Consider the following 26,511-nt stretch of genomic DNA (forward strand, 5'->3'; position numbering starts at 1 on the left):
AAGTGTAAGTTGACCTTTAAATCTGATATCTGAGATTAAGCTGAGAATTCAAAAGTTTATAAATTTAAACCTCCTATTTTTATTGAATTATTTATCGAATTTTTTATTTGAAAGTTTTCCTATTTTTGTTAGAATATATATCATATATTTAAATGGAAAACAACATTATCGCTGTTGTCTGTTTGCAGATTACTTTATTATATTAATTTATTTATCATTTATCGGAAAAACAAAATTGTTGAACATGCCTTGAATCTCAATAAAGTATTCCTGGATACGACAACATTACTTAAGAGGAAATGTGTTCCCTTTTTTTGGGATTTCAAGTGGCAAACACCGTTGTTAAAGGACTTAAATCTGTAAGATAAATTTGAATTTTTCGTTGGAATATTTATCGAATTTTAAAATTGAAATTTTTACTATTTTTGTTCGAATACTTAACGAATTTTTAAATCATAATTGTTTAAATATTTGTTAGAACATTTATTGAATTTTTAATTTGAAATTTTTCAGTTTCTGTTAAAATATTTATCGCATATTCTAATTTCATTTAAGGCGTTTGTAAACTCACCATTCCGAGATGATACACCTCCAGATAGGCGTCGTTTTCGCAAGGAAGATTAAACTGCTCAATCCGCATATGCACTCGGTCGATTAACGTTCTGTTCCAGACGAACTCCCATTGGCATCGAAGATTTCTCGGGTAGTTCTCTGGATAGTTCGGAGTGGTCAAAGTTTGGTTTGTGGTCGTAACATTGAGTAATCCACCGCATAAAGCTTAAGTATAAAGGAAAAATTTATTATCAGAAGTTCACGAATCGTGACCATACAAATTAATTTAAAACCTACAAAAATACTAACCTAGTCTACATAAAAAAAGGTTACTGTTTTTTTGTTGTTCGCTATTCATGACCTCAATTCTTAACCGACTTTGATGAAACTCGCGCTACAGCATCACGAAAGCCCGAGAAAGTTTTTAAAGGTGGTTCCGCAATATTCCGATAGCTCGAGGGAGGATTTAAGGGGGGTTTCGCCCTCTTGCACCTGTTTTTTTCGTTGTAACGGCCTCAATTTTTAAGCGATTAGATAAAATTTCAGCACCGTGACAGCCCGAGGAATATAGTATGAAGGTGTTATGCATGGTTTGGGTTTGTAGCTGATTTAAGGTGGTATGGATGGTTTGGGTTTGTAGCTGTTTTAAGGTGGTATGAATGGTTAGGGTTTGTAGCTTGTTTAAGGTGGTATGGATGGTTTGAGTTTGGAAATGTTTTAATGTGGTATGGATGCATGGTTTAGGTTTGGAGCTGTTTAAGGTGGTATAAATGGTTTGAGTTTGGAGCTGTTTTAAGGTGGTATGTATGTTCTGGGTTTGTAGCTGATTAAAGGAGGTTTGGGTGGTTTAGGCGTACCACGACGGTTCTCTGCCTTATCCCTTTCGCTGCCAGTTCTGGCTGTCTTTCTACAATAAAATATATTTCATTTATATATATTTTTTTTCCTGGAGCCCGTCTCCACAGCGTTTGTTCAGTATCTCCTACGCTGTCCGCAAACTGTGGGGAGAGGGCAAACGGTTATTCCATTCTGTTTCTTTTCTGTCCGCCAATTTTTATTTAGCGTCTAGCCAAATCAAACTGGTCAACTAGTTGCGCGACAGGCCGGAGCCCGGATGCTTTAGGATGAAAAAATACGCGAAAAAGATAGGTGGTTTCTTCTAACTTAACTTACCGGATGCTTTAGCTTGTTCTAAATATACAGGGTGTCCATTTTTATTCGAAAAAATGATTTTTCTCAATAACCGTCGTAGTTAGAATTTTGATTTTTTTTGTGTGAATTGTCAGTACCGGGGTCCATTGTTGTACATTATGTTTATCAATTTTAAAAAAATATTTTCAAATTTTTAAAATATGTTTTAAAAATTGATAAACAATGGACCCTGGTACTGACAATTCACACAAAAAAAATCAAAATTCTAACTACGACGGTTATTGAGAAAAATCACTTTTTCGAATAAAAATGGACACACTGTAGATAACGAAAGACGAAAAAAAAATGCTTACGTGTTTCCGAGGTGTACGTGAAACTAAATCCCTTTCCTTGAACACCAGAAAAGTCCGAGAAGAAATGAACCCACAGTCGATTCGATGAAATTATAATTTCATCTGGACTCACGGAACCACAAAATTTCCCAACTAATGGAGAGCTTCCCGAAAGACCATCTCTAAGCTGCAATTCAATTTTCTATCATTAATATGGAATATAATAGGCTCCTTGTACAAGAAAAGAAATAAAATGTGGTTACAAATTAAATCGAAAAGTTTGGATAGAATGGTGGTGAGTTACCTCGAGGAAATCTGCCATACAGGGTTCGGATTCATTACGATTATTTAACCCGGAAACTTTTTCAATGTCGAAATTGTTTTGAAATGTTAACTTCAACACCTTGTTTGGTTCACCTTCAATCCTCCAGACACAGTTAAGTCCCTCTTCGTATTGACCATCGGAATCAGTATCAAGGGAATTGAGAGTTCCTGTCGCAGTTTGTCGCAAACCGCCACAACCCGCTTTTTCTCCTAAAATAGGTTTGATATATTTTAAGATTAAGGTGAATCTACATTTATTTGCCCAAAATTTAACTGATAGTTCTGTTTTGAAAAATATAAAAAATCAGTAAAAGGTTGTCGCGTTTACATATATGGTATATAATATTGCTTTAGACTGCCTAAGATTTGAACCGATAATATTTGAGTTTCATCCTTTGGTTGTGACCAACGATTAGCCAATTTGGCTCCATTATGATAGCCCACCAAGCATGCAATTTTCAAATTAGTTAGTGCACCTTATGGCACCCATCGTGCACCGTAGTACACAACCAAAAATATTTTTTGTGGCATCGGGGCAAGGCGGGAAATTCAAAAATCAAATTGGGGATAAGTTCACGACCGCCCCCTATATTCGATATCGATAATAATAACATGCATAATCGATTGCACTAAAGTGCACCACCTAAATATTTTATTGCACCCTCATAAAAAGGTTAGAAATAAAAAACAAAAATGTGCCATAATATTCAATATCGATAGAAACACGTCTAAGCGATAGCACCAACGATGCACTACCATGCATCACATAGATTTATCATTTAGGAGATATAATTGAAATTACTCTTTTTAAGCTTTTAAGAAAAATTGCTGGGGGGGGGGGGTAAGTTAACGACAGCCCCGCCCCACATTCGATTTCGATAATTAAAACGTTACTAAACGAATGCACCAACGATGCACTACCATGTACCAGAGATAATTATCATTGCAACGCACTCGTTAAGGAAATATGAAGGGTTACAGTTAAAATAATAACAGAATGTTTTAGAGGGGGACTAACTTAACGACAGCCCTCTCGTATCCCAATTTGGTGATTCACACGCCTATTCAATTGCACCCTCAATGTACTTCTGTGCACCGCAGTTAGTTTTCATTACACCACCCTCCTTTTAGAGATATCAAGCTTTCGGGGCATCCAATATTGAAAAAATAACGTGGGGGCTAGGTTAACGACAGCCCCCCAGGGCACCCACATCTGATATTGATAGTATAATTATCCCAAACAATTGAACCCTCAATGCAGCGCAGTTAGTTTTCACTGCACCGCCTTCCTTTTACAGATATCAAGCTTTCGGGGCGTCCAATATTAAAATAATAACGTAAGGGCTAGGTTAACGACAGCCCCCCACATCTTATATTGATAGTATAACTATCCCAAACGATTGCACCCTCAATACACTACTGTGCACCGCAGTTACTTTTCACTTCACCGCCCTCCTTTTGGAGATATCAAGCGTTCGGGGCGTCCAATATTAAAATAATAACTTAAGGGCTAGGTTAACGACAGCCCCCCACATCTTATATTGATAGTATTACTACCCCAACCGATTGCTACCCTCAATGCACTACTGTGCACCACAGTTAGTTTTCACTGCACCGCAATCCTTTTGGAGATATCAAGCGTTCGGGGCGTCCAATATTATAATAACGTAAGGGCTAGGTTAACGACAGCCCTTCACATCTGATATTGATAGTATAACTATCCCAACCGATTGCACCCTCAGTGCACTACTGTGTAACCGCAGTTAGTTTGCACTGCACCGCCCTCCTTTTGAAGATATGACGTACATTCAGTATAAAGCGTTCGGGCCGCTGAATTGTAAGGCAATTTGAGAATAAAAGTAACATTACCGTAAGTCGTTCTGTATATAGCTCGGAAACCACTCCTTTGAACGCTGCTATCTGAGTAGAACAACACAACCATTTGGTTTAAACTTGATTTTACGATTGTATTTTTTTTATCGTAGCAAAAAGAACCGATTCTTTTGTTGAAAGAGGTAGTGTTTCCATCATACAGCGACAAATAATCATTGCAATAATTGATGGAACCTTCCAGTTCAATATGTACGACCGTTAGCTCTATTGCTCTGTCCGGTGCCACAGTGATATACCAAACGCATCGGGAGCCCGCATTGTACGGGTTAGGATAAAACGGCGATGAAATGACTCCATTTGGATCGGTCAAATTGCCTCCGCAATCTGAAAGAAAGGCAGAAAGAAATCAATACAGAATTGGAAGAATAAAAACTCTTTAGCCAGCAGAATTTCGTTTGAGGTTCTGGTTGTATATTTGACAAGCTTATTTTGAAAGAAAACACCAGATTTTAACGGTAAAAAAAGCAATTTATTTCCGTACTCACTAAGTAAAAATGATTAATTGTCGTACCCGAAATTTTGATTTCGCGCGTTTGTTTTTATCAGAAATAGAAATGGATATTTATCGCTCGATATTTCTCTATGAAACGAAGTTCATGTTCACAACTTTAAAATTGTCAGTTTGTCAGTACTTCAACGGTCTTTCCATTTAAGTGCGTAGCATAGAATTTTTGTGATGGTACAAGGAACGATTTACGAATTTCGGTTAGTAATTGTAAATGGTTGAACGAGTTAGCATAATAGTTCTACGCGATTGAAGCTCGAAATCCCGATTTTGGAAATTCTTAATATTAAACGAATGACAGTAAATAATTATCCGTTTAAATTTAAGTTGTGGTGCCATCTTGAATGGTTTCTTTTTTAATCAATTGGTGAATTCACTTTTGAAATTTAAAAAAAAAGAAAGAAAAAAAAAACAGTGCTCCTGCAGTCAAAAAATCTCAAACTTAGGTTTTTTTTAGTAGCAGAGTAGGATTTAGACCAAAAGCGAAGCGATAAAACTAGAACCTCAATCGTGCTTGTCAATGATCCAGTAGGTTACGTGAAAATGCTTAAATCCTACAGATCGTTTGTGAACCCTTTTCTAAATTTGGCATTCGACGGGGCCGAAAATGATAAATTTAACATTTTTGAATCCTTAAAGCTTAGAAATAAACTAAATACCTAAGTGGATATGAAATATTAGGCCTTCGTGGGCTATATGAAAAGGTTTGTGGAGAATTGATTATGACTTTTGGTGAACATTAATTTAGCCTTATTTAAAAATATGGGTTTAACATGTCCGAATTTTTGGTTTCGTCAAATAAAGGTTAATTTTAAATTTTTTTCTGGAAAAGGTTTTTAAAGGTAAGGTTAGTTAAATTTCTTCTGATATTCCTTACAATAAATTGCGAGATTATATACACAGCAAAGCATTAAAAACTAGAAAAATTTGTTAATCAGTAAAAATATATTTGTAACATGTTTTTTAGAGTTGGGGCTAATTATCATCCGGATATTTTATTTCCCAAATAAGCTTTTCCCAAATTACCCAATTCGATCACATTAAAATATTCAGGTGAATTAAATATTTACTGGATACTGCATAACGCGCCAAAAATCCACGGGCTTCAGTGTTCATATCTGTCTTCAAAACGACCAGAAGTTGTCCTTGGTGCCTGAAAGACCGCAAACGAGGAACTTCGTCCTCTTTACTACAGTATACTGCCAGTGGACTGCTGCTACTGGTATTCCCGGAGAATACTTTTACGCTGTCGTAAATACAATTTTCATTATCTGAAAAGGGTTTCGTTAATTAATTTATTAAGTGCCCAATAATAATCTCGAATAATATCTTACATTCAATACGGAAGTCTTCGTCGAAAGCAAGAGATACGTAATCACCAGGGCGCCCAATCAGGTAAGAGCACTCCAAGTAAGAACCGTAGTTTTCGGGATAGTTGGGTGAAGTGAATGTCCCGGAAGCATCTGTGTATGCACCACCGCAAGCTATAAAAGAGGAAGATGATTTATAAAAAACATAAAATTCTTCAATAGCGTTTTACTTTTAGTTGCATCAAAACAATTCTTAGATTAAAGGAACAATTTAAACCTTTAAACTTAAAGTACATTTCTTGGAAAACATTTAAAAGTTGTCTGACAAAATTGTAAGAATGCTAAAGCTATTTTCTTTGTTTGTAGGAAATGGGCATTTTCCTAATTTTTCCTAATATTTTTATTATTACGCAGGAATTAATTCTATTAGAAGTTTCATTTAAATCAAGGATTACCTCTGCGTATTGTTCTATACCATTGTGACTGAGAAAAACGACAACAACGGGTTAAATGTATCCCGTCAATAATGTGAACCAGATCGAGCCTTTCTTAAATTGGATGTCCGAGGCCTGATTATTCGTGGCCTCGGTAGTCCAATGGTAGTGGCGTTGGGACGGTAACCCAAAGGTCGTAGGTTCGATTCCTGCCCGAGGTGATATTATTTTTCTCAGTCACTCTGGTATGGAACAATACGCAGAGGTATTCCTTGATTTAAATGAAACTTCTAATCATTACAATTTTTGAAGGTGAGCTATTGAAAAGGACGGAAATTTACCGTTCGAAAAATTCATAGCAATTTCAACGGGCACAAACTTTAATTAATTTTAAACGTTTTACATACCTCTGTTATAAGTTAACATAAAACCGTCTCCAACGATATTAGCATCCGTCGTGAACGTGATTCGTAATCTATGTGAATTTCCGACAACTGGTTTCGGAGTTTCATGTCCGCAAAGCCGCGTCAATGGTTTCCAATGTTTGATCTGGTCATCATCTAGGGTTTCCTCTTCAATCTGAAGAATACATAACAAATACTAATTAAGATTCAAATTTTTCAATCTAAAGTTATTGAAAATTACGGCCAAAATTATTATTCCAGCTAGATTTATTTATTTATTTGAAATCAAATTTCATTAATTTAATTTTAGCCATTTCTATGAAAATTGTGAGATACATAATCAGCTTTGCACATAATCGAGTTCACTATAATGAAAAAACAATACGACGATATTGTAATGGCCGATTACTCAATTACAGAGCGTCTGCTAGTAATCGTTAAAATGTTAGAATTCCATTTTCTTTTAAAGCTTTTGTTTCTAACTATATATTTGAATATAACGATAATAAAATTAATCAGCTTGGTCTAATATTCATGGTATGACTTTAAGCTTAAGTATTCTAGAGACTTTTCTAATTTGAAATCAGGTAGGCGGGTTACAATGTCTTCCATGCCACGCGGGCCAACATAACGATGGCTAGCCAAAAATTCCGTAAATAATGATATGTCTTAGCAAGATGGCTGTACCCATCGTAATTTGAATGGTAAAACAATATCATACCAATAGATAATCCTTCGTGCAATTTTCTGTCAATTCGACATCAAATCGTCCACTGAATGAAACGTTAACCCTGTAGGATGGGTTCATGTCGATGATCCATTCGCACTGAATGTTATTCTCGTACGGTTGAGGGTATTTCGGAGATTGTATGATTTCTCGGTTGCCTTGGTAATATCCCCCACAGCCACGACTGATTTTCGCAAAAGAGATGTTGAACCCTCGACCTGACGCCGTTCCATCAGCGAAGAAAACTACTTTTACGCCGTTGGACATGGAATGCAATGTCAGATTCGAGTTTTGTCCAGTGCAGTATTTCCCGAAAACCGGTGACCGAACTTCGACACCGTTTCTAATTGTCAAATTGTTGTGCTCGCATGTGGATCCTAACTCCGGGGTCCCGTTGAAGGTAATCTAGTTTTGAAAGAGTATTAGATAAATATTATTATGGTCTTTGTTTCGCATGTCAATAGAAGGATTATTATTAAGTAATTCTGTTTTCCAGGAAAAGGTTACGATATGTTTGGAAGGTTAATTATCAAGTTCTGTATCGTTACCTCAATTTGATCTCTGCTACTGGCTCTTACCAACCAAACGCATCTAGTGTTGTTTGGAAAGTTATTATAGAAAATTGTACTAGGTACATCGAGCGTTCCTCCACAGTCTAGTAAAACAAAAATAACTGTATATGCTCTAAGCTCTGAATTAATTTATGAACATTGTTGCCAACGAGGCAAAAGGTCTAATTAGGGCTAATTATATTTCAGTAGTAGTCTGGCGATATTTCATGCCGTTACACATATTATTTTGGAGATATTTTAACATTTTCAATTCCGACTTCATTACCAGAGTACGACTTTAATTAGAAATAAAATATTCAGAATATAAGCTATCAAACAGTAGATAAATCAATGGTAATTACGCGAAACATATAAAAAACATTTTCAGTTAGATCCTTTCTTTTGGAGCAAATTTCAAATGCAAATTAATATTTTCGTAGACATCGGTTTGCGAGAGGTCTCCAACTACAGGTTATTTTATTCTAATGACCCAGTGTGATAAAAATGAAATGCCCATTTTCAGAAAAATGAATTGAATTTAAATTACTAAGTCACAAGGACTCGTTGGCAACACTTTTCGTTTTAAATAAATTACCGTATGTTTTGTAGCTGATGTTGTAGCGAAGTGTGGCGTGGTGAGTGTAATCTATCACTGCCACATTGAAAGCCGTTACTAATAACTCTGTTGGTGGCATTGTGCATATCTGATAATGCTGATCTGAAATGTTTCGATAAGAAACAGTTTACAATTATAAAACTTTTCTTAGCTTTAGTAAATTCTAACACTTTCATTGGTATGCTATTAAGTTTTATTTTCTGAAGCATAAAATGATAAAAACAACCAGATATACTCACCACTGTAATCGTAGTAGGGATAAATTTCTAGAGTCGAATTAACACACTCAGAATTGTTTCCATGGTCAAGCTCAAGGAATTTAAAACCAAACGTCACATTGCTTCTTCTGTCGGGGGTCTCAACATCATGTTGACAGTTAGTGTAAATTGAATATGCTTCTCTTGGTTCAAGGACCAATGATGAAATGTATCCACTTTCTTCAGTTAATTTTTCGCTCCCACACACTAAAAAATTGTATTTGGTGAGTTGAATTTCCTAACTGAAAATAGTGTTTTCTTATATCCTCTTTATTTTATTGTTACATATTTAATTCTTTAATTTTCAATAATTCAATTAATCCTGCATATACAATTACTTTCATTTTTAAGCAATTAGTAATCCTTATATTGATTTACTCTTGGTATTGAGCCTGCCGTTGGTTTTGTAAAATAAATCATCTTATTAAAAGTTTGAGATTTAATAACGAACAATCACGATCAACATAAAAATTCATTCAATACATTGAAAGTTAACAATACTCAATGAGTACGGCTAAAGCTCACAATAATACTCGCTTCTTATCAAAACTGCACAGATCATAAAATTATATGCCAAAATTTTACACTACTGACTGAAATTGCGAAAGTACCGTGGAACATTCACACGGTTCTGCCCCAAATCATACGAAATCCTTCTACGTTGGCAAGTCAATTAGAAAATCACATATCAGGTTTGGGCGCTACTGACCACATATACACGCATCATAAAATTATTTTCCAATTTTCCTTGCTACTGAAAAAGTTGAAAATGATGGCCTTATATGTTTACACGCTATTGGCCAAATATTAACGCATCGGGAAATGACATATGTTCAGTTTGCTGGCTACTGATCAACGTTGCACAGGTTAGCGTGTCAGATGCGCAAGTTTCTAATTGAAATCGAAAGATATGTTATACAAGTTGGAAAGAACTTGTCAAAATCTTGAAAATTAATAAAAACACCTGGAAAAGTAATAATGCAATTCGGTTTGGCTATTTTTCATGTAATAAAAGAATGTGAAGTCGCATGATGTAACGGATATTTTTACATAGTTCAGATGAATGACCACTATTGAAATTTGGATAAGCTCTATTCTATTGACCATTTCGTTATGAATGTATTGTGCCGAAATTTTAGATTGACTTCTCAATTTTAAAAGAGTGATCAAAACTTGCTCAATATATTCAACAACTCGAGGAAATGTTTCGTTGATAGTTGATGGCACTTTGATCAAAATTTTTGAGATTGTATGCTACTTATTAGACGCCTTTTATTATAAATTATTTGGTTTCTGTTTATACTTGGAAAATGTTTTGCAAAATTTTTTGAAAATATTCTGTTCAAAGTTAGCTAGTTATAAGTAACAATTTTACCGTTATAATGTTCAACGGATAAACGATTTTGAGAAAAGTTCAAAAGTTATGAGGTACAAAGTTACGTTAAATTGATGTGGAAAGCGCTTAAGAGATTTATATAGTCTAAATTAGAGTTTCTGATGCCTGAGAAACAGTATGTACGGTAGTGTACAACACATAAAATGACCCACCACACTCAGAGACACTCAAACGCACTATTCGCTTTCGAAACCGCGTCTAGGTGGCGTAACGGCACTAGTCTCTCCGAAAAAGCGCCTATGATCTAGCATCTGCCACAGTGGGGCCCGCGGCCAGAAAAATTGCGATAAGGGGGCAGTAGCTTTTTGTGAGGGTGCACATTATTTTCGTTACCAAATTTCGAAAATTAACATAAGTGACGCCGTGAAATGTTTGTGGTGTTCAACAGAAAAAAACCTTGCTTTCTGAAGCAGACCATTATACAACTTGAGTTTTATTAAGAAATAGTTACCTTTAAATAACGATCTAAACCTTAGACAAAGACAAATGGTCCAAAAAGAAATTTCAACTAATAGAAGTTTAAAAAACTAATAAAGATGAAGGGGCAGAGAATATTCTTTGAGGGGGGAGGTGGGGGCTAATAGGAATTTCATTTGACGGGCTACATTTATTTCTGAGGGGGTATCGTTCCCAAATGCCGCCCCCCATGGCTACGGGCCTGGCCACAGTCCACTTCTTAAGTCATAATAACGATGTTTCTTAAATAAACTTAACCAAATACAAGAAAATGAAACCAAAACTATATTAAAAAACAAGTATTATTATTTGTAAAGTCCAAATTTCGCCAAACTATAAGCAAAAACTAAAAGCGTCTGCTTCAGCCGCATCCTATCTAGGTTTCAATGGCAAACCGAACGCGGCGTAGCGATAGTTTTCGGTCGCGAATAGTGTATCTTCAACCTCATTCCTTCCATTTGAAATTGGGAAACACAGGCAAATTTATTTCTCACCGGCCACTAGAAATCAAATTTGCGTAATTCAATGACTTACGAGAATCTAGGGTGGTTGTGTACGAGGCTTGGAATCCTTCGCCAGCCGCCAGCCCCGATGTGGTTACCAAAACTATCACAATGGCTTCATTAATAGACTCGATGTTTGAAAGAGAACTTCCACACAGAGGAATATCAGTTACGTTCCTATACAGAGATCCGTAAGTCACCTAAAACAAAATATACAGTTTTATTTGTAATAGAAAATTTTTAAGATATCGCACAAATTATAAACAATTTTAATTACCATTAAAACACAATATAAATTTGAAGATATTAAAAGGGAATAGTTTCGTTTAGGCTTTAATTGAGAAAGGAAAAATCAAAATACCCAAAATAGTACTCAATATAAATTTTAGAGAAATCGTGTTAGCACATATAGTCTTGCACATTTTATTGTAACGGTTAACTGATTGACCAAAAAGGTTTGGACAATGAAAGCTAGCTAAAATATAGTCATATAAATATTTGAAAAATTATAGTGCCGTGTCAGGCTATGTGCTTGATAAAATGATGATATCTTCTAGAATATTTGTGTTAAAAAGACTGTGGTTTTGCCACTGGAATGGAGTCTGAATTCATAATAGATTTTAATAAACGTATTACAGTGAAAAGTATGTAATTCCTGTAAAATGTTTTAACTTTCAGGTTTTCAGGTAAATACATTTCGGGAAGCAACCTTTCTGGAATAATAAGAAAAATACTATAAACTATAAATTCAAGTTTGGTTTCTATTTTTTTAGGAATAAAGCGTGTTATAATCAAACCTCGATTGGAGCATGGATAGTAGATTTTAGGGGATCGGTAAAAAGGCTGGTTTTTAGCCCCCGTAAACCAATCACACTAAGGGAGTCGTCCAAGGTTATTTGAAAAAAAAAACAAGTATCGCTAAGAGTGGACGATACTGTTCGAAAAAAGAAAAAAGATAAACACAAAGTACATTTTTACGACAAAAGGTATTTTTCACGATTTTATAGATTAAATATGATATACTAAATATCAGTTGATAGGTTTTATTGAATTAAGAAACCAAAATTAAAAATTACTTAAATATAACGCGCAAAAAATTACGTAACAATATCAACCGCATTAGATTGCCATTTTGAAATTTTAGTATCACGTGGTGCAAACGACCTTGCAAGACTCCCTCGGAGTCTCTCGAGCTGATTGATACGCGGGGAGAAATAAAATGCGCTGTGGAAGGGTATAGAAAACCTGTCCTCTTAATTTACTGTCCATGATTGGAGCATTGTAAACTGTTCTCTGGATCCGGATTCAATAATATGCGGTTTTAAATCGATAGAGCCATCGTTTTTACGATAAGGGTAAATTTAAACTTTTCCGCTTTGGTTGCATCACATGCACCAATCATTCAAGAAAGTCTTTAAAGCAATTAACCAAGATTTAGGTGTAGCTCACTTAGCTTCAAATATTGCAATAATGAATTATAGAATTTTTTTAAAGACAACTTCTTGGGCTTTATTGTTTTTTATTTAATGACTTATTTAGTAAAGAAGAAAACTTATTTTTAAATACATTTTAGGTAAAATTAAAGATTATCCTGTCAATACCACGGAGCAAAAGGCGCTTAAAACATTTGTACAGAAGAGTTTTGGAAAATAGAACGATAAATTAAGTGTCGCAATTACCAAAAAACTACTAGGCTCAACAGTTACACAACTCAGAAGTTAGATTTAAATTAGAATTTATCTCTGGTGGTACACTCGCTTGTGGTTTATATAAGACGATAATTGCAGAGCAGAGTTCGCAATTGCAGAGCTTGAGCAAGGAAAACGGTCTAAAAAATTAGATAAGGACTTATGGGCGTCCGGGGTGGAGTCCAAATGTTACGCCCCTCCCATGTGGCATTTTAAATTTACTTTATGTTAAAGCCGTCTTTAGATCATTTGCGGTACTAGAGTACAGTGAGTCAATATTCATTTTAACTTAACGAAAACCCACACTTTTGAATAAATGCAAATTACGCTAACTTGAAAAATCCTAAGCCCATTAGAAGAACGGCAGAATTCTAAGACAATAAGAGGGACTAAACTAACCATCTCACTGAGAACTGTAACTATAGCCGACACTTCCCCATTGACGCTGAATTCTGGAACTTATGCATATACCACGTTTTCCTTGCCAGTTAGGTTCTTTACCTAGCGGTATCACAAGGAACGGTCGTGTTTAAAAGACAGTAGACGCAAAAAAGGTTTTCCTGTTTTTATACATGCACAGATTGAGTGACGCATTTTCGAGTAAAATTTCCAATATAATCTGTTTCTTCATTTTCAGATACACAGGACACAATAAATTAATAACTGATGGCTAGACATAAGTATAAGCACATAATGCATATATATATCTGAAAGGTGACAGGTAGAAATCACAATATACACTACAGATTTGTTTTTTTTTTCTCTCAAAAAACATGGAAAATGAAGTCAGAATTTAATGAAAAATGAAGCACAAAATCATATTATTAATTTTCAATCTAACTATAGAAAGGAATAATAATTATGCTCCCCCATAAGTTAGAGTTCGATCAAATTTCCCCTTCGATCCCGGCAGATCACGCTACTGATAAGGACTTCAATCGAAAAACCAAACTTTGGGTTACCATCCCACGCCAATACCTTTCGATAAACCGATGCTTTGGAGGTTCAGTGTACAGTAGGACCTGGTAAATGTTGTTTTCTCAATTTATGTGCCGTAGCATTTCGAAGTAAACTATTTAAATCAGGTTAAATTACGTGAAAATGTAGAAAAATTCGTTATAAAAAGGGAGCAAAATAGGTAAACGCTAATCAATTTAAAGCAAATATAAAACTTACAAAATAAAATAGAGCCTCGAGTCAAAAACGAATTAAAATGGTCCGAGTTTCACGTTTTAATTTTAATCTTAAAGACATATTGGTCCGAGTAGTTCGTAAGTTTTATCTTAACTTTAAATTTCTAAAGCCTGCTTTTTTGCAACCATTTTACTAAGGATGTTTAACCTTTTCACGTTATTAACTTAACATTTAAATGAAGTCTGAGATTATCTTTTGATATGGTAACTTTTATAAATTATTTGCTTATTTTTAGGAAAAATTGAATTCAATTGGTTGGTGGTTCGATTCCACCTCCAGACAGGTAAACCTTTTTCACGCAAAAAAATATTCAAATTAATACTATGGGCATTTGCGTGTGCTACATCGAAGATATAATGTAATTAACGTAGCTTTTACGTTGCGATTGCACGTTAATCTCAACCTTTGAACATCTATAAATTCACTTAAAAATTCAAAAGACCAATTATTAGGATTTTAACTATTGCTTATTTATCCCATTAAGTTGTTTGAAATCATTATGTTGGTATAGCAATTGAAAATTTTCTCGTGTATCGCTACTCTTCATAAAAGCATAGTAAGTTATAATTTAGTAATAGTATAAGACTTTCGTTTGAATGGGCGGAGCCAGGAGATTTTTCTCAATTGTAGGCATCCTGTTCCTAAATTGTGGGGCCCCCTATATATTACTTATTTTTCATATGAACAGGAGGAGGTGGCCCCCTCCAGTTAATTTTCGGCCCCTAAGTGAAAACAAACGTAAAATAACCTCCTATAATTCCTACAAAAGATATTGAAATAATTATGATAACTTGCTTGGAGGTATTTTTGGCATTCTCCAGTGACGGCATTTCTTGGAAAGTTGAAGTGGTTGAAAGTTATTGAAATTCTCTTGTTCCGTGACGAATAAATTCTAAAGAAGCACTTTTTGACATAAGGATAGGCAGCTGGGAAGTTTGGACTGCTGAAGATACCAGATGGTGCGTTCAGGTGGTTGTAGCAGACTAAAGTTGGAAGAAAACCGTTTAGAATATAGAATACAGGTTTAGAAATGTCCTGTTGAATTTAAAACAAGTGCAGAAAAACGAATTGATATCATTGACAAGGTATATTTAACGTTAGACATGCAGTGGAATGTCAACACTTTTCAAACGTCAGTTTTTAATTACCTCTCGAGGAGTTACAGAGAGTGGATTTAAAAAAATAATGATTAATTGCGTGAAAAACGGTCACACTGTGTTAACCTTACCATATTATTTTTCTAATTTCGGTTAAGGTTATTTTCTGTGATGTTTCCATCATTGGTTTTTGAAATATCAGACATTGAAAAATTACCCAGCTGTGATCTACTTATTTCTAATAAAATATTTTTAGGTTCAGAGGAAAAGATTATTATGATAAGCCCCATAACATTAAATATACTTTTTTTCTTTTAAAGTACAAGACCGGTGCCCATAAAATGTAATCTTAAGCGATCCAGTTTAAATATGTATCTTAAGTACCAACCAATAGGCTCTTAGCAGCGTGACGTAGATATTACTTCACTCATGCTATTTCCAATCACTTCCACCGAGTCAACTATCCTTTATAATTTTCTGAAATTGTTTAATGTCTCATACTTCAAAAACCCTTCATTAAATAAAATAAATATTTCAGAAAAATTCATTTTAGAATTAAAATCTTTTGGACGTAATTAAATTGAAATTTATAAATATTCTTCTATTCCTAGATATTCAATATTGATTTCATTTACGCGACCGATACTAACAAACGTTCACATTTCGACCAGGATTACCAACCATGGCAACAAATAATTAGTGTTATTATTGAACTCAATTAACGAAAGTAAAATGTAAAATTTTAACATTTTTTAAATTAAGGAAAGCTGTTGGAACATCATGCTTGGTGACTTCAAAATTTGTCACAGATTGAAATAATTATAAAAACGATTAATATCCCATATAATAAGTTAATATAAATTAGTTTAAAAACTTACGTCTTGGATAGTCTATTGACAACTTGAATCCAAGTCTAGTCTCATTACCGTTAGAATGGAATTTAATGTAAATAGCGGGCAGATCCACATTGAATTCAATTTCGTGACTATCGTTCAGTTGTCCACAGTATCTCCCGACCAATTTTCCTGTATGAATAGAAAAATAAGATCAATCATTGAAACAACTGGAATTCAAAGTTTAAATATAGGGTGTCTCAGAGTGATCGGCTAGGGCTTTAAAAAATATTTAATAAAGAGTTGTGAAAATTTTCATGGTATATTTTTTGGCAAGGGAAATTGTAAATTTATAAACTGCAGAAAAATTGGAATAGATTTCATTTTTTGATATAAATAATTTTTTCACCGATAGGTGTCAGAAGAAACATTTGAATGAGAAAGTTGTTGAGCGTCTTCTCAAATCTACTTTCAAAATTTGTCGGTACTTCCTAAAATAGTTTTTGAGGAGGCATTTGTAAATAACGTGATCAGCATAATATTATTAAGTATGCCAAAGGGATTTTTATTCAATCAAGCAATTAGACATTTAACACCTACTAGATACAACAACACATGTTATTGGCAAGTTTTTATGCTTGGTCAATGAACATTTTTCATTTAGTATTTAGAGCCTGGTCTTCTGTATTTAAAATCATTCTTATCATTTCATAATTTAAGTTAAGTATGGCTCGTTATTCTATGGAAAAGCGAGCGTTTAAAACTTAAATAGTTTTAGAAAAAATGCCCTTACCGATTACCCTCCAACATCCTGAAGAGCCTGACACTAATAAAAAATTCCCTGTCGCTATAGACAATTATCTAATCTGAGTATGGGATTTTAAATCCAGCAACAATGAGTAAAATTTAACTAAAACTAATTTATTTGCGTACAATACTTGATATAATTCTTAACATTAATTAAGACGGACAACGGACCTGATGATGCCTCTGAACAAAGCGCGAAATTGGAAGTCTGCATTTTAATTAATTTTAATTTAAACTAGCTTTAATACCCGGCTTCACCCGTGGTCTTAGTTTTAATGAATTAGATCTGATTTCTACGTAAGAAAGGTAATCGCTGTAGCAAAAACACAATTCGCGTAGCAAGACGCGTAGCAAAAACACAACACGCGTAGCTAAAACCCAACACGCGTAGCAAAAACCCAACACGCGTAGCAAAAACACAACACGCGTAGCAAAAACACAACACGCGTAGCAAAAACACAACACGCGTAGCAAAAACGCAAGACGCGTAGCAAAAACACAACACGCGTAGCAAAAACACAACACGCGTAGCAAAAACCCAACACGCGTAGCAAAAACACAACACGCGTAGCAAAAACACAACACACGTAGCAAAAACGTAACACGCGTAGCAAAATGTCCTGAACTACTTAAAAATCCCAACTAAACCTCCTCTTCTACGAAGTACCTTTCTTTCACACTAACTCCCCTTCTACGAATTTCACACTCACCCGTTTAAAAAGTTTAAAGGTCGGGACGGGTGCAAAGAACTCAAAGGAGGAGATACGAGAAGCAAAGGGGTGAAAGTCGAGAAAAAAAATTGAAAGCCGAGACTAGAAGCATCGTCGTCTAAAGAAAAACTTTAAGAATTATGTTACTCACTTTAATTTCCTAATCTTCATAACAACAATGTAAAAGTTGAATTAATACACAAAGCAGAATATACTAGACTATACAGAGTGACTTGATGGTGTCTTACCTGTGGCGGACTCCTCCCTGACTTCCACGTAGTCAGTCGCTGAACAGTTCTCGTTGAAAGGAAGATTCAGTTCTGAGAAAACTCCGCGTACGCCCTCGTTTTCGTACGGGGAACTAATTATCCACTCGCAGTCCAAGTTGTTCTCGTAATTCTCAGGATAATTTGGACTTGTCAGTTCGTTCACTCTGCGCAAAACTCCGCCACATTTCGCTGCAGTGAAATAATAATAATTTCCAGTTTCAAAACCAAATGAAAAAGATGTCAAATTTGAGTGAACATTTTAGACGAAACTATCCAATAGGGGTATCATCAAATTTATGGCCAAATTAATTAAACAAATTCGATTCATGAATACGTTAGAATCACTAAGATAGTGAATCCTTAAGTGAAAGGAGAATTAAAGAAAAATTTGATACCTCTCCAGAAGTAGCTCTGCAGCCACCACCCTCCTACGCATTGTAACCCGGCCACCTGAATTCATGGTTTTAAAAGTCGCTCGATGACTTAGGCCTATGGTGGTGCCTTGGGTATTAGCCTAGCTGATTGTTTTTAATAACAGAGGTCAACCGAAGCTAGTTCTACACCAATACATTGGAAGCTTGTCCCCTGGTATATTTATTTATATTCCACCCATGAATATACATTTTGCCTACGAATCTATTCATATACACCCATAAATATAGATTTCACTTTAACATTCAAAGCATCAGCCTGCGGCATTTTCAGAATTGCAGAGGGGAAATAAACGTCGTAGAAAATAAGTGTGGCTCTCCAATAGGCGAAACTATTAAGTCCAGGGGGGCTGAAAAGATGGTAGTCACGTGACTTTTTGAAAATCTGCAGCGCCATCTATCCTAAGAAATACGAACTATTATACATTTTATTTTACTAATGGCGGTTTAAATTTTAATCGATTCATCTAAATTATCTAATTATTATTATTATTTAAAACATTTTGTAAAAGAAAGGTGTAAGTTAATTAGTTGTCTGCAGTATCCGGAGGGAATAAATATTTCTTTACCGTCGCACGGCCAACTATGAGAATAAGTTACCGAATCGAAGTTGGCTGTGAAATGGTAGTCACGTGATTTTTTTTCCCATTTTAACTAGTTTGTTAAGACCATATTTACTTTATAGTTTCGCCTATTCGACCTAGAGCCGTGAATGACAACTCAGGCAGCTGGCTCTAGAAAACGGTGATGATGCCGTAGCTAGGCTGATTACCCATTGGCTATTCTCGAGGAATTGGACAGCGTAATTTTTAGCTCCATAAAACATCAATACCCTTAAGGACAACGACATCATAGAAAAAAGATTTACGTACTTTCTAAATTGTTAATTTTTTAAATGGTTGTAACGTTAAAATTTGTATATAACATAAAAATTAGGATTTAAATAAACAAATTTGAAATTCTAGTTTATTTAGGTTGTGGCAATTGTTATCTCACGCCTTTATTTACTTCAAGCTCGCCACACACCTCGAGCTTAATCCCTTCTTTATTGCCGTAAAAATAAAATGCCATACCAAAGGTACCAAAAGATCAAAGTCAAGGTCCGTCGTCTTGACCCTTTCTTTTTTAAAAATTTATTTATTCGGTGCGGTCGTAGGTAATCCCAGAGCTCGGGGAAAAGATTATATTAATCGCTACAATTTCAATTAATCATAAAAAATTCGATTCACTGTTTGTTTATGGATATTATTCGCGACCTTTATACGATTTAAAATGCAACAAACAAGTTTTTATTCGGATAATTTTCGGATATGGACATAAAAGAAATGAACGGGAAATTTCTTATCCGAATGCCGAGCCCTAGGTAATCCCTAAGTAGATCAGTCCGGCGACAGTGACAGCCAAGTTACGGAGACCCTTGTATTAGTTGATGGGAAACCGACACTGGCGCCCGTAGGTAGAGGATAGCGCCGCCGATCAAACGCCGCCGCCGCCGATTATTTAGATAACGCCGAAACGCCGCCGCCGATAAATGTTATTTCGGCGGCGCCGCCGCCGCCGCCGCCGCCGAAACATTGTTATTTCGCCGCCGAATTAATTTCCATTATTAAAGTATAATAATTACGTTTTGAGATCTAAACTACATAGATTTTTCTTTTGGTAGTGCTACGATTCCTAGGCTGTTGGGTGCACCGTACTAGCGTTATAAAATTAAAAATAATTAATAATTTCCAAAAGATCTGGCACCACGGCACCGCGCGCACCAAGATTTTGTGCAGCAGATAGTTGGGATAGGAGAGAGAGAAACGAAAACGGCTTTGGAGTTGCCTCGCCTCGTATTTTGTAAGAAGTACAGAAACGTATCAGCTGCATTGGCTGCATTCAGCAATAACTATTCTATTACATTTTAAAAATTCCTTTGATACAAAGATAAAATAACTTGTGATAATAGACTTAAATGCGCGGGGAAAAAACCGGATTTGGGGGGATGAAATTTATGCGGTAGAGGGCTGGCTCGTTGGTTGTCTGTACGATAATGGCGGCGCCCAGCAAAAGTTTCTAAAAAGAGTGTATAGATAATAATACTAGTGAAATGGTAGTAAATTAGTACAGTATTGCTATTACTAGCGTAAATGTTTTAGTTTAATAGTATCATATGTGACATAGTAACTCATAAGTGTGCCTCTGTTTAAGATATCTGTATTAAAAATTTAAATGAGACCTTGTTTCACAGCCACCAAAGACTATATAAAGCTACGCGTAACTTTATATAGTCTTTGACAGCCACCAAAGAAAATACAGCACTAACGTCGCGTAAAACTGGTTTTAACTTCCTTCCCCCCTACGCGAGAACTAGTTTTGATGACGATAAAACCGTCATCGACTGGGAATTGACGTCAATAACGTCATATCCTTGCAATGAGGTATCATTATGAAAAAATTCTTTCAGGCACACTTATGATTAAATAAGTTACCAAAGTTACCTCTTCTTTGTTTTGGAAACAAGTGGTTCCTATTTTAATAAAACATTTTTTTTTAAATGTTTTTAACAATTTAAGTTCTAGCGGTCTATTAAAAGGCTGGCGCTATTTCTGAGGGGGGGGGGACATTTTTTCCCCTTAGGCGCCGCCACCGCCGATTTTTTTCAACGCCGCCGATTATTTTCTGAAAATCAGCGCGCCACGCCGCCACCGAACTAATTATCGTTACCGCCGCCGCCGTTGAAAATTGGTTCAGCGCTATGCTCTACCCGTAGGCTGTAATTTTTACATTTTATGTTGAAATGTATTTTTGGGGGTGTTCTAGTGTGCACGAGGAAATTAGTAGTTTGGAAAGTTAAAAATATCTGGCAGGGATTGGAGTTGGCAGTGCCGTCCTGCTTAAATGCCATCGTAGATATCTGTCAATTGTGAAGTTTTGTGTTGTGCGCGTTTACCGGTGGTCTTCAACTTCATACCCCCTTTTGATCATTGTTCGGGGACAAATCCAACTTCAACCATGATTGGACCTCATTATCAAAAAGTAAATTTCTATGACCTACGAGTCACGTGGTACATTGGTACAAAACCATAGAGCGCGCCCAGACGAGAGGAAAGTTTTTTGAAGATCTGTCTCTGGAGTTTATCGGAAAAACGTTTTTGGTCTACCTGAACCACCAGTGGCGTAGACAAGGGGGGGGGGGGGGTTTCCGGGTCCAGGATAAAAATGGTTATATAGTGACATTTGATTATATATTAAACTATTAACTACAAAACATAGTTTGATTAATCACCCACAAGTTTACATTATGAACTTCATGTTTTTGAACTTAATACGTAATTTAAAGTATCATAGTTATCAGACTTTGTACGAAAGTTCTTTTACAATGTTTTTAAAAATAGAATACTTAAAAAGTTTAAGTTAAAGTTGGTCAGTCGCTTTGAAAAACGTTTGAAGCAGATGTCATTTCTTAGGAATCTCGCGTCAATGAACGACTTTCTATTTTTAATCAGTTTAAAATTAATCAAATCAGATAATTTATTTATTTATTTGATAATTTAAAACGTCGATCAATCTTGAGTTTCCGTAATTCGAACGTTCGTGACCACTTTCGGAGATTTAAGCTCGTTTAGGAATTTATTTGAAGTATAAAAATTCATTTACTATAAATTGACGGGAAACAACAAAAAATTTAAACGTTAAGATAAGTTAGTGTCGAAAAGAGAACTACGTTTTTACCAAAAATTGTTAATTTCATGACAATAATTAACAACTTTTTAACAATTTTAATTTCCTCAAAATATTTTTGACACGACAGTACCAACAAAAACCCTTGAATTTTTATTAATTTTGAAATAGCTTGGAAGAGTGCAATTCTGTAGATACTCTTACGTTCGGAACCGCTGGAAAATCTTATTTTCGGGAGGAAGGTTGGTGTCCGGTAGTAGTCGAGCCCCTACCTTTATCTAGAATTTTCCCTTTTTTAATAAAATAAGAAACCCTAACTAGAACACTTATGCCAATTGAGAAAGTGTAGTAGCTTATAACTTATAAATATCGTGACCTTTACTATACATTTAGTGTTCTTAAAAAATTAAACGGCTTACAGAAACAATGAGAATTAATGACTTTTTTGAAATGTGCTTCCTGCAGCTCACTGAAATTTAATTAAAAAATTGTTTAGACCCTCTTGGACCTGGGGCCTAGCCTGAAGATGCTCTAGTTTAATTTAAATCATGAACTAGTGCTGAGTATACTAATTTAACAGTTTAGTCAAGACTTTATAGAGAACACTAAGACGAAGCAAAAGTTTTAACAATTTATGGGACATAAACCTTTAAGTGATAAAATTAGCTAATCAGATTACTAAGATAAGCCGAAGCTATGAAAATGTACCCACCAAAAGTTAAGTTTTAACGAACAAAACAACATTAAAGTACTAAAATCTCTAAGTAGTAAGCACTGACTGTTTCAATGTAAGGTGATTTTATGGCGTCTGGCGAGAGCTTGGCGCCACCTATTTCCTATGACGAAAGAGTCAATTCCATTGATAAATTAAATAATCATTGTTAAGACCAATTTGAACCCCAACAATATAACATTGATGCTTTAAGGCAAGGCCGGGAGAGATCAAAAATAGTATTTCTGAAGCTAAAATTTCTAAAACGTGTACCTGATTATAAACCTGAGAAGAGTATAAATTTGAATTTCATTGAAATTGGAAAGGTTTAGAATAACCTGCAAAAATGAGATTAGGACAAGCCTAAAAAACGATGACCCGAGCTTTAATTCAGAACAAGGTTTGCAGCTATCGGAGTAAAACACTTATTGTTAACTTTAACCACTCACCGATAACAACATTAGCTGTGAAATGAGCGTGAGTCACGTCAATAGTGCTGACAAATCGTAGGAGGATAATATTGCTGCTAGAATGAATGCTGGAGTGGTCCAAGTGCGAACAAATGCGCCGGATTCTGTGACTGTTTAAAGTTCCGCCGTCGTACACATCCAAATAGTTCGTTGTGTCGTTGCTTTCCGTATAATACCTTTGGCATCTGAAAAGCACATTAATTTAAAAATACATTACGTCGACGTTTTAGCGATTGTGTGCTAAATTGAAAGATTATTAACTCATGTTTCAAAAAGTAGCGTTTTCTTTACACGAAATATTTTATCTTAAACAAAACTATAAACGTAGTTCGACAACGGCAGAAACGATTTCGAAAACTGTAAGCCAAATTAAAAGCAACTGTCTTGTTTCAGATTCTCACAAGCCAAATAGTGCAAACGTTTATTTGCATTATATTGTGTTATCAACTATTTTACGATGACTTATTTCGAATTTTCAGGAACCTGATAAGGTAAGTACCTGGAATGTCTAAGTATCCATGAACCCCGTGGTTCTAAAGCGGATCGAGAAATGGGCGGGGTTTTAATTACGTCGAATGGAAGATGTTACACGTTTTATTCGAATTAACTGGCTGGCTGCCGTCGCTCAAACGACGCACCACTTGATAAAAATGAAAGACACTTACTCGGAAAACAGAATTACCAGAAAATTCAATTAATATCTTGTGGAATTTCTCATGTTTGCAACGAAACTGATCTAGTTCCGCATTTAGATGGTTTAATTAATTACGTGAGGCGATTTTGGCGAATTTTCCCTCCCCCCTTGGTGGAATGTCGTGAGATTTGGCTCGACCCCATCCCTCGCCCCTAATATCACGTGAGATTTTTCAAAATGCATATATTTAAATACGTTTGATTGCGTTGGATTTATTATAAACAGAATTAGCTTAATTATTTATATTTAAGAGTAGTTAAGACTAGTATTTTAGACAGAACGTAGTCTAGAATCACAGTGAGAAATCGAACAATAAAATACTTAAATTTGAAGTATTAAAGAACTTCTAAAATTCGTTAAAGAATATTCATTCTAATTCAGTCCACGGGGACTCACGTGTGGTCTCAAGAGTGACTACTGGAACCAACATGTCCATGTGATTTTCAGTTAAATCATCTGTTCCTTCAACCGCGCTCTCATTTAGCCACTCTAAACCGTTGTCACTTGCGCACAGAAGCTCAGTAACTCGACGTGTGATAATCCGTGAGGGTCGCACTTTGCACACTGGTGCAAGCTTAAACGCGGAACGAACGCTGACGCGCATCTAATTGGCGCATATCGTAGAAGCTTCTATTTCATCCCCCCCCCCCGCCGCACGATGCGCAAAGATTTTATTGTGTAGGATTTAGTCATATTTTAGTGGAGAAACATGTTTTACTTAATTAGACCCAGTTTTATAGCAATTTTACACTGTTTCTTGCGTTGGGAAAATTACGTGATATTAGCCGAAACCCCCCTCCCCTCCACGTGAGATTGGCTGAGATTCGCGTGCTCCGTAGGCGATTCATTGCAAGGGAATAATTTATTTTGGAAGCCCTAGCGTAGTTACGTTTTGCTTCTGAAAACTGTTTCTGTAATAACCTAAAAATTATTCAAAAGTCATGGATACAAATTGACTTACTTCTCACTGTCAACAAACATATTTTGCAAATCGACTCTGATACTAGTTCCCAGAGGCGACGAGACAATCCACTCGCATTCCACGTCGTGAGGTGGGTCATTCGGATAATTTGGAGAAGAGACATTGACTTTCTTTTGCTCATTAGTAAGGAACAGCCTTCCCCCGCAGCCCTCAGAACGTTCTTCGTATCGTAGTTTAAAAATCTGCAATGGAAGATGGTTTCTGTCACGATCAAATATAGAATACACTCCTACTTATAAACCAATATACTGATACCAATGATATTCTACATCGGTTTGATATAAGTGGTGATACCCCTTGTAAGGCCTGTCCGACTTAAGAGGAGAGTCTTTGTATGAACCAATTAGAAACCTTAGATTTATCTAAAGTCTTGACCAAACGGATTCTCTGTTAGTGTTTCGTGTTGGATATTAGACTCTGAGTTTTAGCTTTGGGACTTCAAAATGGACCACAAGCCGAGATAGTTAGCTTGTTCTCTCAATATCCTTGAACCAATATTGAAGCAACACAATTGCTTTAAACCACGAGTATCATCGAAACGGACTTTTCTAAATTACGGTCCCACCGGCTAAGTTTAGTAGAGCAGCTTACTGAGGAAATTAGTTTCTGTTATCATCAGCCAAAGCAGTACCGGGTGCCCGCGTCTGAATATCGTTGCCTTGTGGCTTTGTTAAAGGGATAATGCAAAGCCGAACCAGCCTATTTTTTATCGATTCGCATACCTAAAACTATACAAACATCATACTCACCTTAAAAAAAATTTCAAATTAAATTTAAATTAATTTTTAACTTCGCGAAAATCGGGCCTTGGCGCTTCCGATGGCCTCTCAACTGTATTTGCCGCGCATCCGACGCGTCGTCTGAAATAAGGTCCCCGACCAATCAAAGCGAGGAGCACCCTTTAATCCAACATCCAATGATTTATCTCTTTTCGCACGTAATCGCTCGAAGCTTCCGGGGAAAAATCAATCGATTCTAGAGCTCGCTAAGCCTCGGTCGTTCCTAGTTCGTTGTTTGTATTATTTAATATATTGTAGGAGATTTTCAAGCATTTTTATTCGCTTTTATTTTATAAATATACTTGTGTTATAAAACTAACAATTTCGTGAGTGGTTAAATATATCTTATAAAAATAAACCCAGCCATTTCGTGAGGACTATCAGTATTCTCTAAACACCTGGTCAGTACTAAGGTGTAGTTTTGATTGTTTTTGGAAATATTTCGGTAAGAATATTTGAAATAATCGTAAATTATCTTTGATAAAAATATAATAATGTTTATTTTAGGTTAAGAAAGATGCCTGGAGGTTGTAAATGTGCAGCTTTCAACTGTGATAATACTCGCTAAAATACAAAAGGGAAAGACATTAAATTCCATTACTTCCCGAAGGATCCTAAACTTAGAATCAAATGGATAAAAATTCTTGGACGATCGGAAGACTGGATACCGACCTCTAGTTTAGCTGTATGCTCCAATCATTTCTCTGATAATTCTTATAACTGCGATAGCAACGGTGTAAAACAACATCTTAAATCTGGAGTAGTAC

The 26,511-nt window shown here is 35.5% G+C and overlaps 1 protein-coding gene and 1 non-coding gene across 2 annotated transcripts in view; one reads left to right on the top strand and one right to left on the bottom strand.

The window, feature by feature from the left end:
* LOC149966177 (cubilin-like) overlaps positions 1–26,511 on the bottom strand; it is a 49,723-nt gene that overhangs the window by 9,135 nt on the left and 14,077 nt on the right. The window contains exons 7-23 of the mRNA XM_090167477.1: positions 24,945–25,147; positions 23,269–23,474; positions 17,990–18,199; positions 16,270–16,416; positions 15,090–15,277; positions 11,444–11,612; positions 9,040–9,264; positions 8,780–8,902; positions 8,182–8,288; positions 7,628–8,038; positions 6,910–7,081; positions 6,093–6,242; positions 5,829–6,029; positions 4,230–4,577; positions 2,341–2,570; positions 2,058–2,223; positions 572–777 (exon numbers count right to left, since the gene is read on the bottom strand). Of these exons, the coding sequence (XP_090023603.1) occupies positions 572–777; positions 2,058–2,223; positions 2,341–2,570; positions 4,230–4,577; positions 5,829–6,029; positions 6,093–6,242; positions 6,910–7,081; positions 7,628–8,038; positions 8,182–8,288; positions 8,780–8,902; positions 9,040–9,264; positions 11,444–11,612; positions 15,090–15,277; positions 16,270–16,416; positions 17,990–18,199; positions 23,269–23,474; positions 24,945–25,147 (3,462 nt within the window). The remainder of the gene's footprint in view (positions 1–571; positions 778–2,057; positions 2,224–2,340; positions 2,571–4,229; positions 4,578–5,828; positions 6,030–6,092; positions 6,243–6,909; positions 7,082–7,627; positions 8,039–8,181; positions 8,289–8,779; positions 8,903–9,039; positions 9,265–11,443; positions 11,613–15,089; positions 15,278–16,269; positions 16,417–17,989; positions 18,200–23,268; positions 23,475–24,944; positions 25,148–26,511) is intronic.
* On the top strand, positions 6,651–6,723 carry TRNAT-GGU (transfer RNA threonine (anticodon GGU)). Its single transcript has one exon. It is a non-coding gene; the product is annotated as a tRNA-Thr (tRNA).

This window comes from Leiobunum rupestre, chromosome 1 (genome assembly GCF_980474605.1).
Source record: "Leiobunum rupestre chromosome 1, qqLeiRupe1.1.hap1, whole genome shotgun sequence".
NCBI lineage: Eukaryota > Metazoa > Arthropoda > Arachnida > Opiliones > Sclerosomatidae > Leiobunum > Leiobunum rupestre.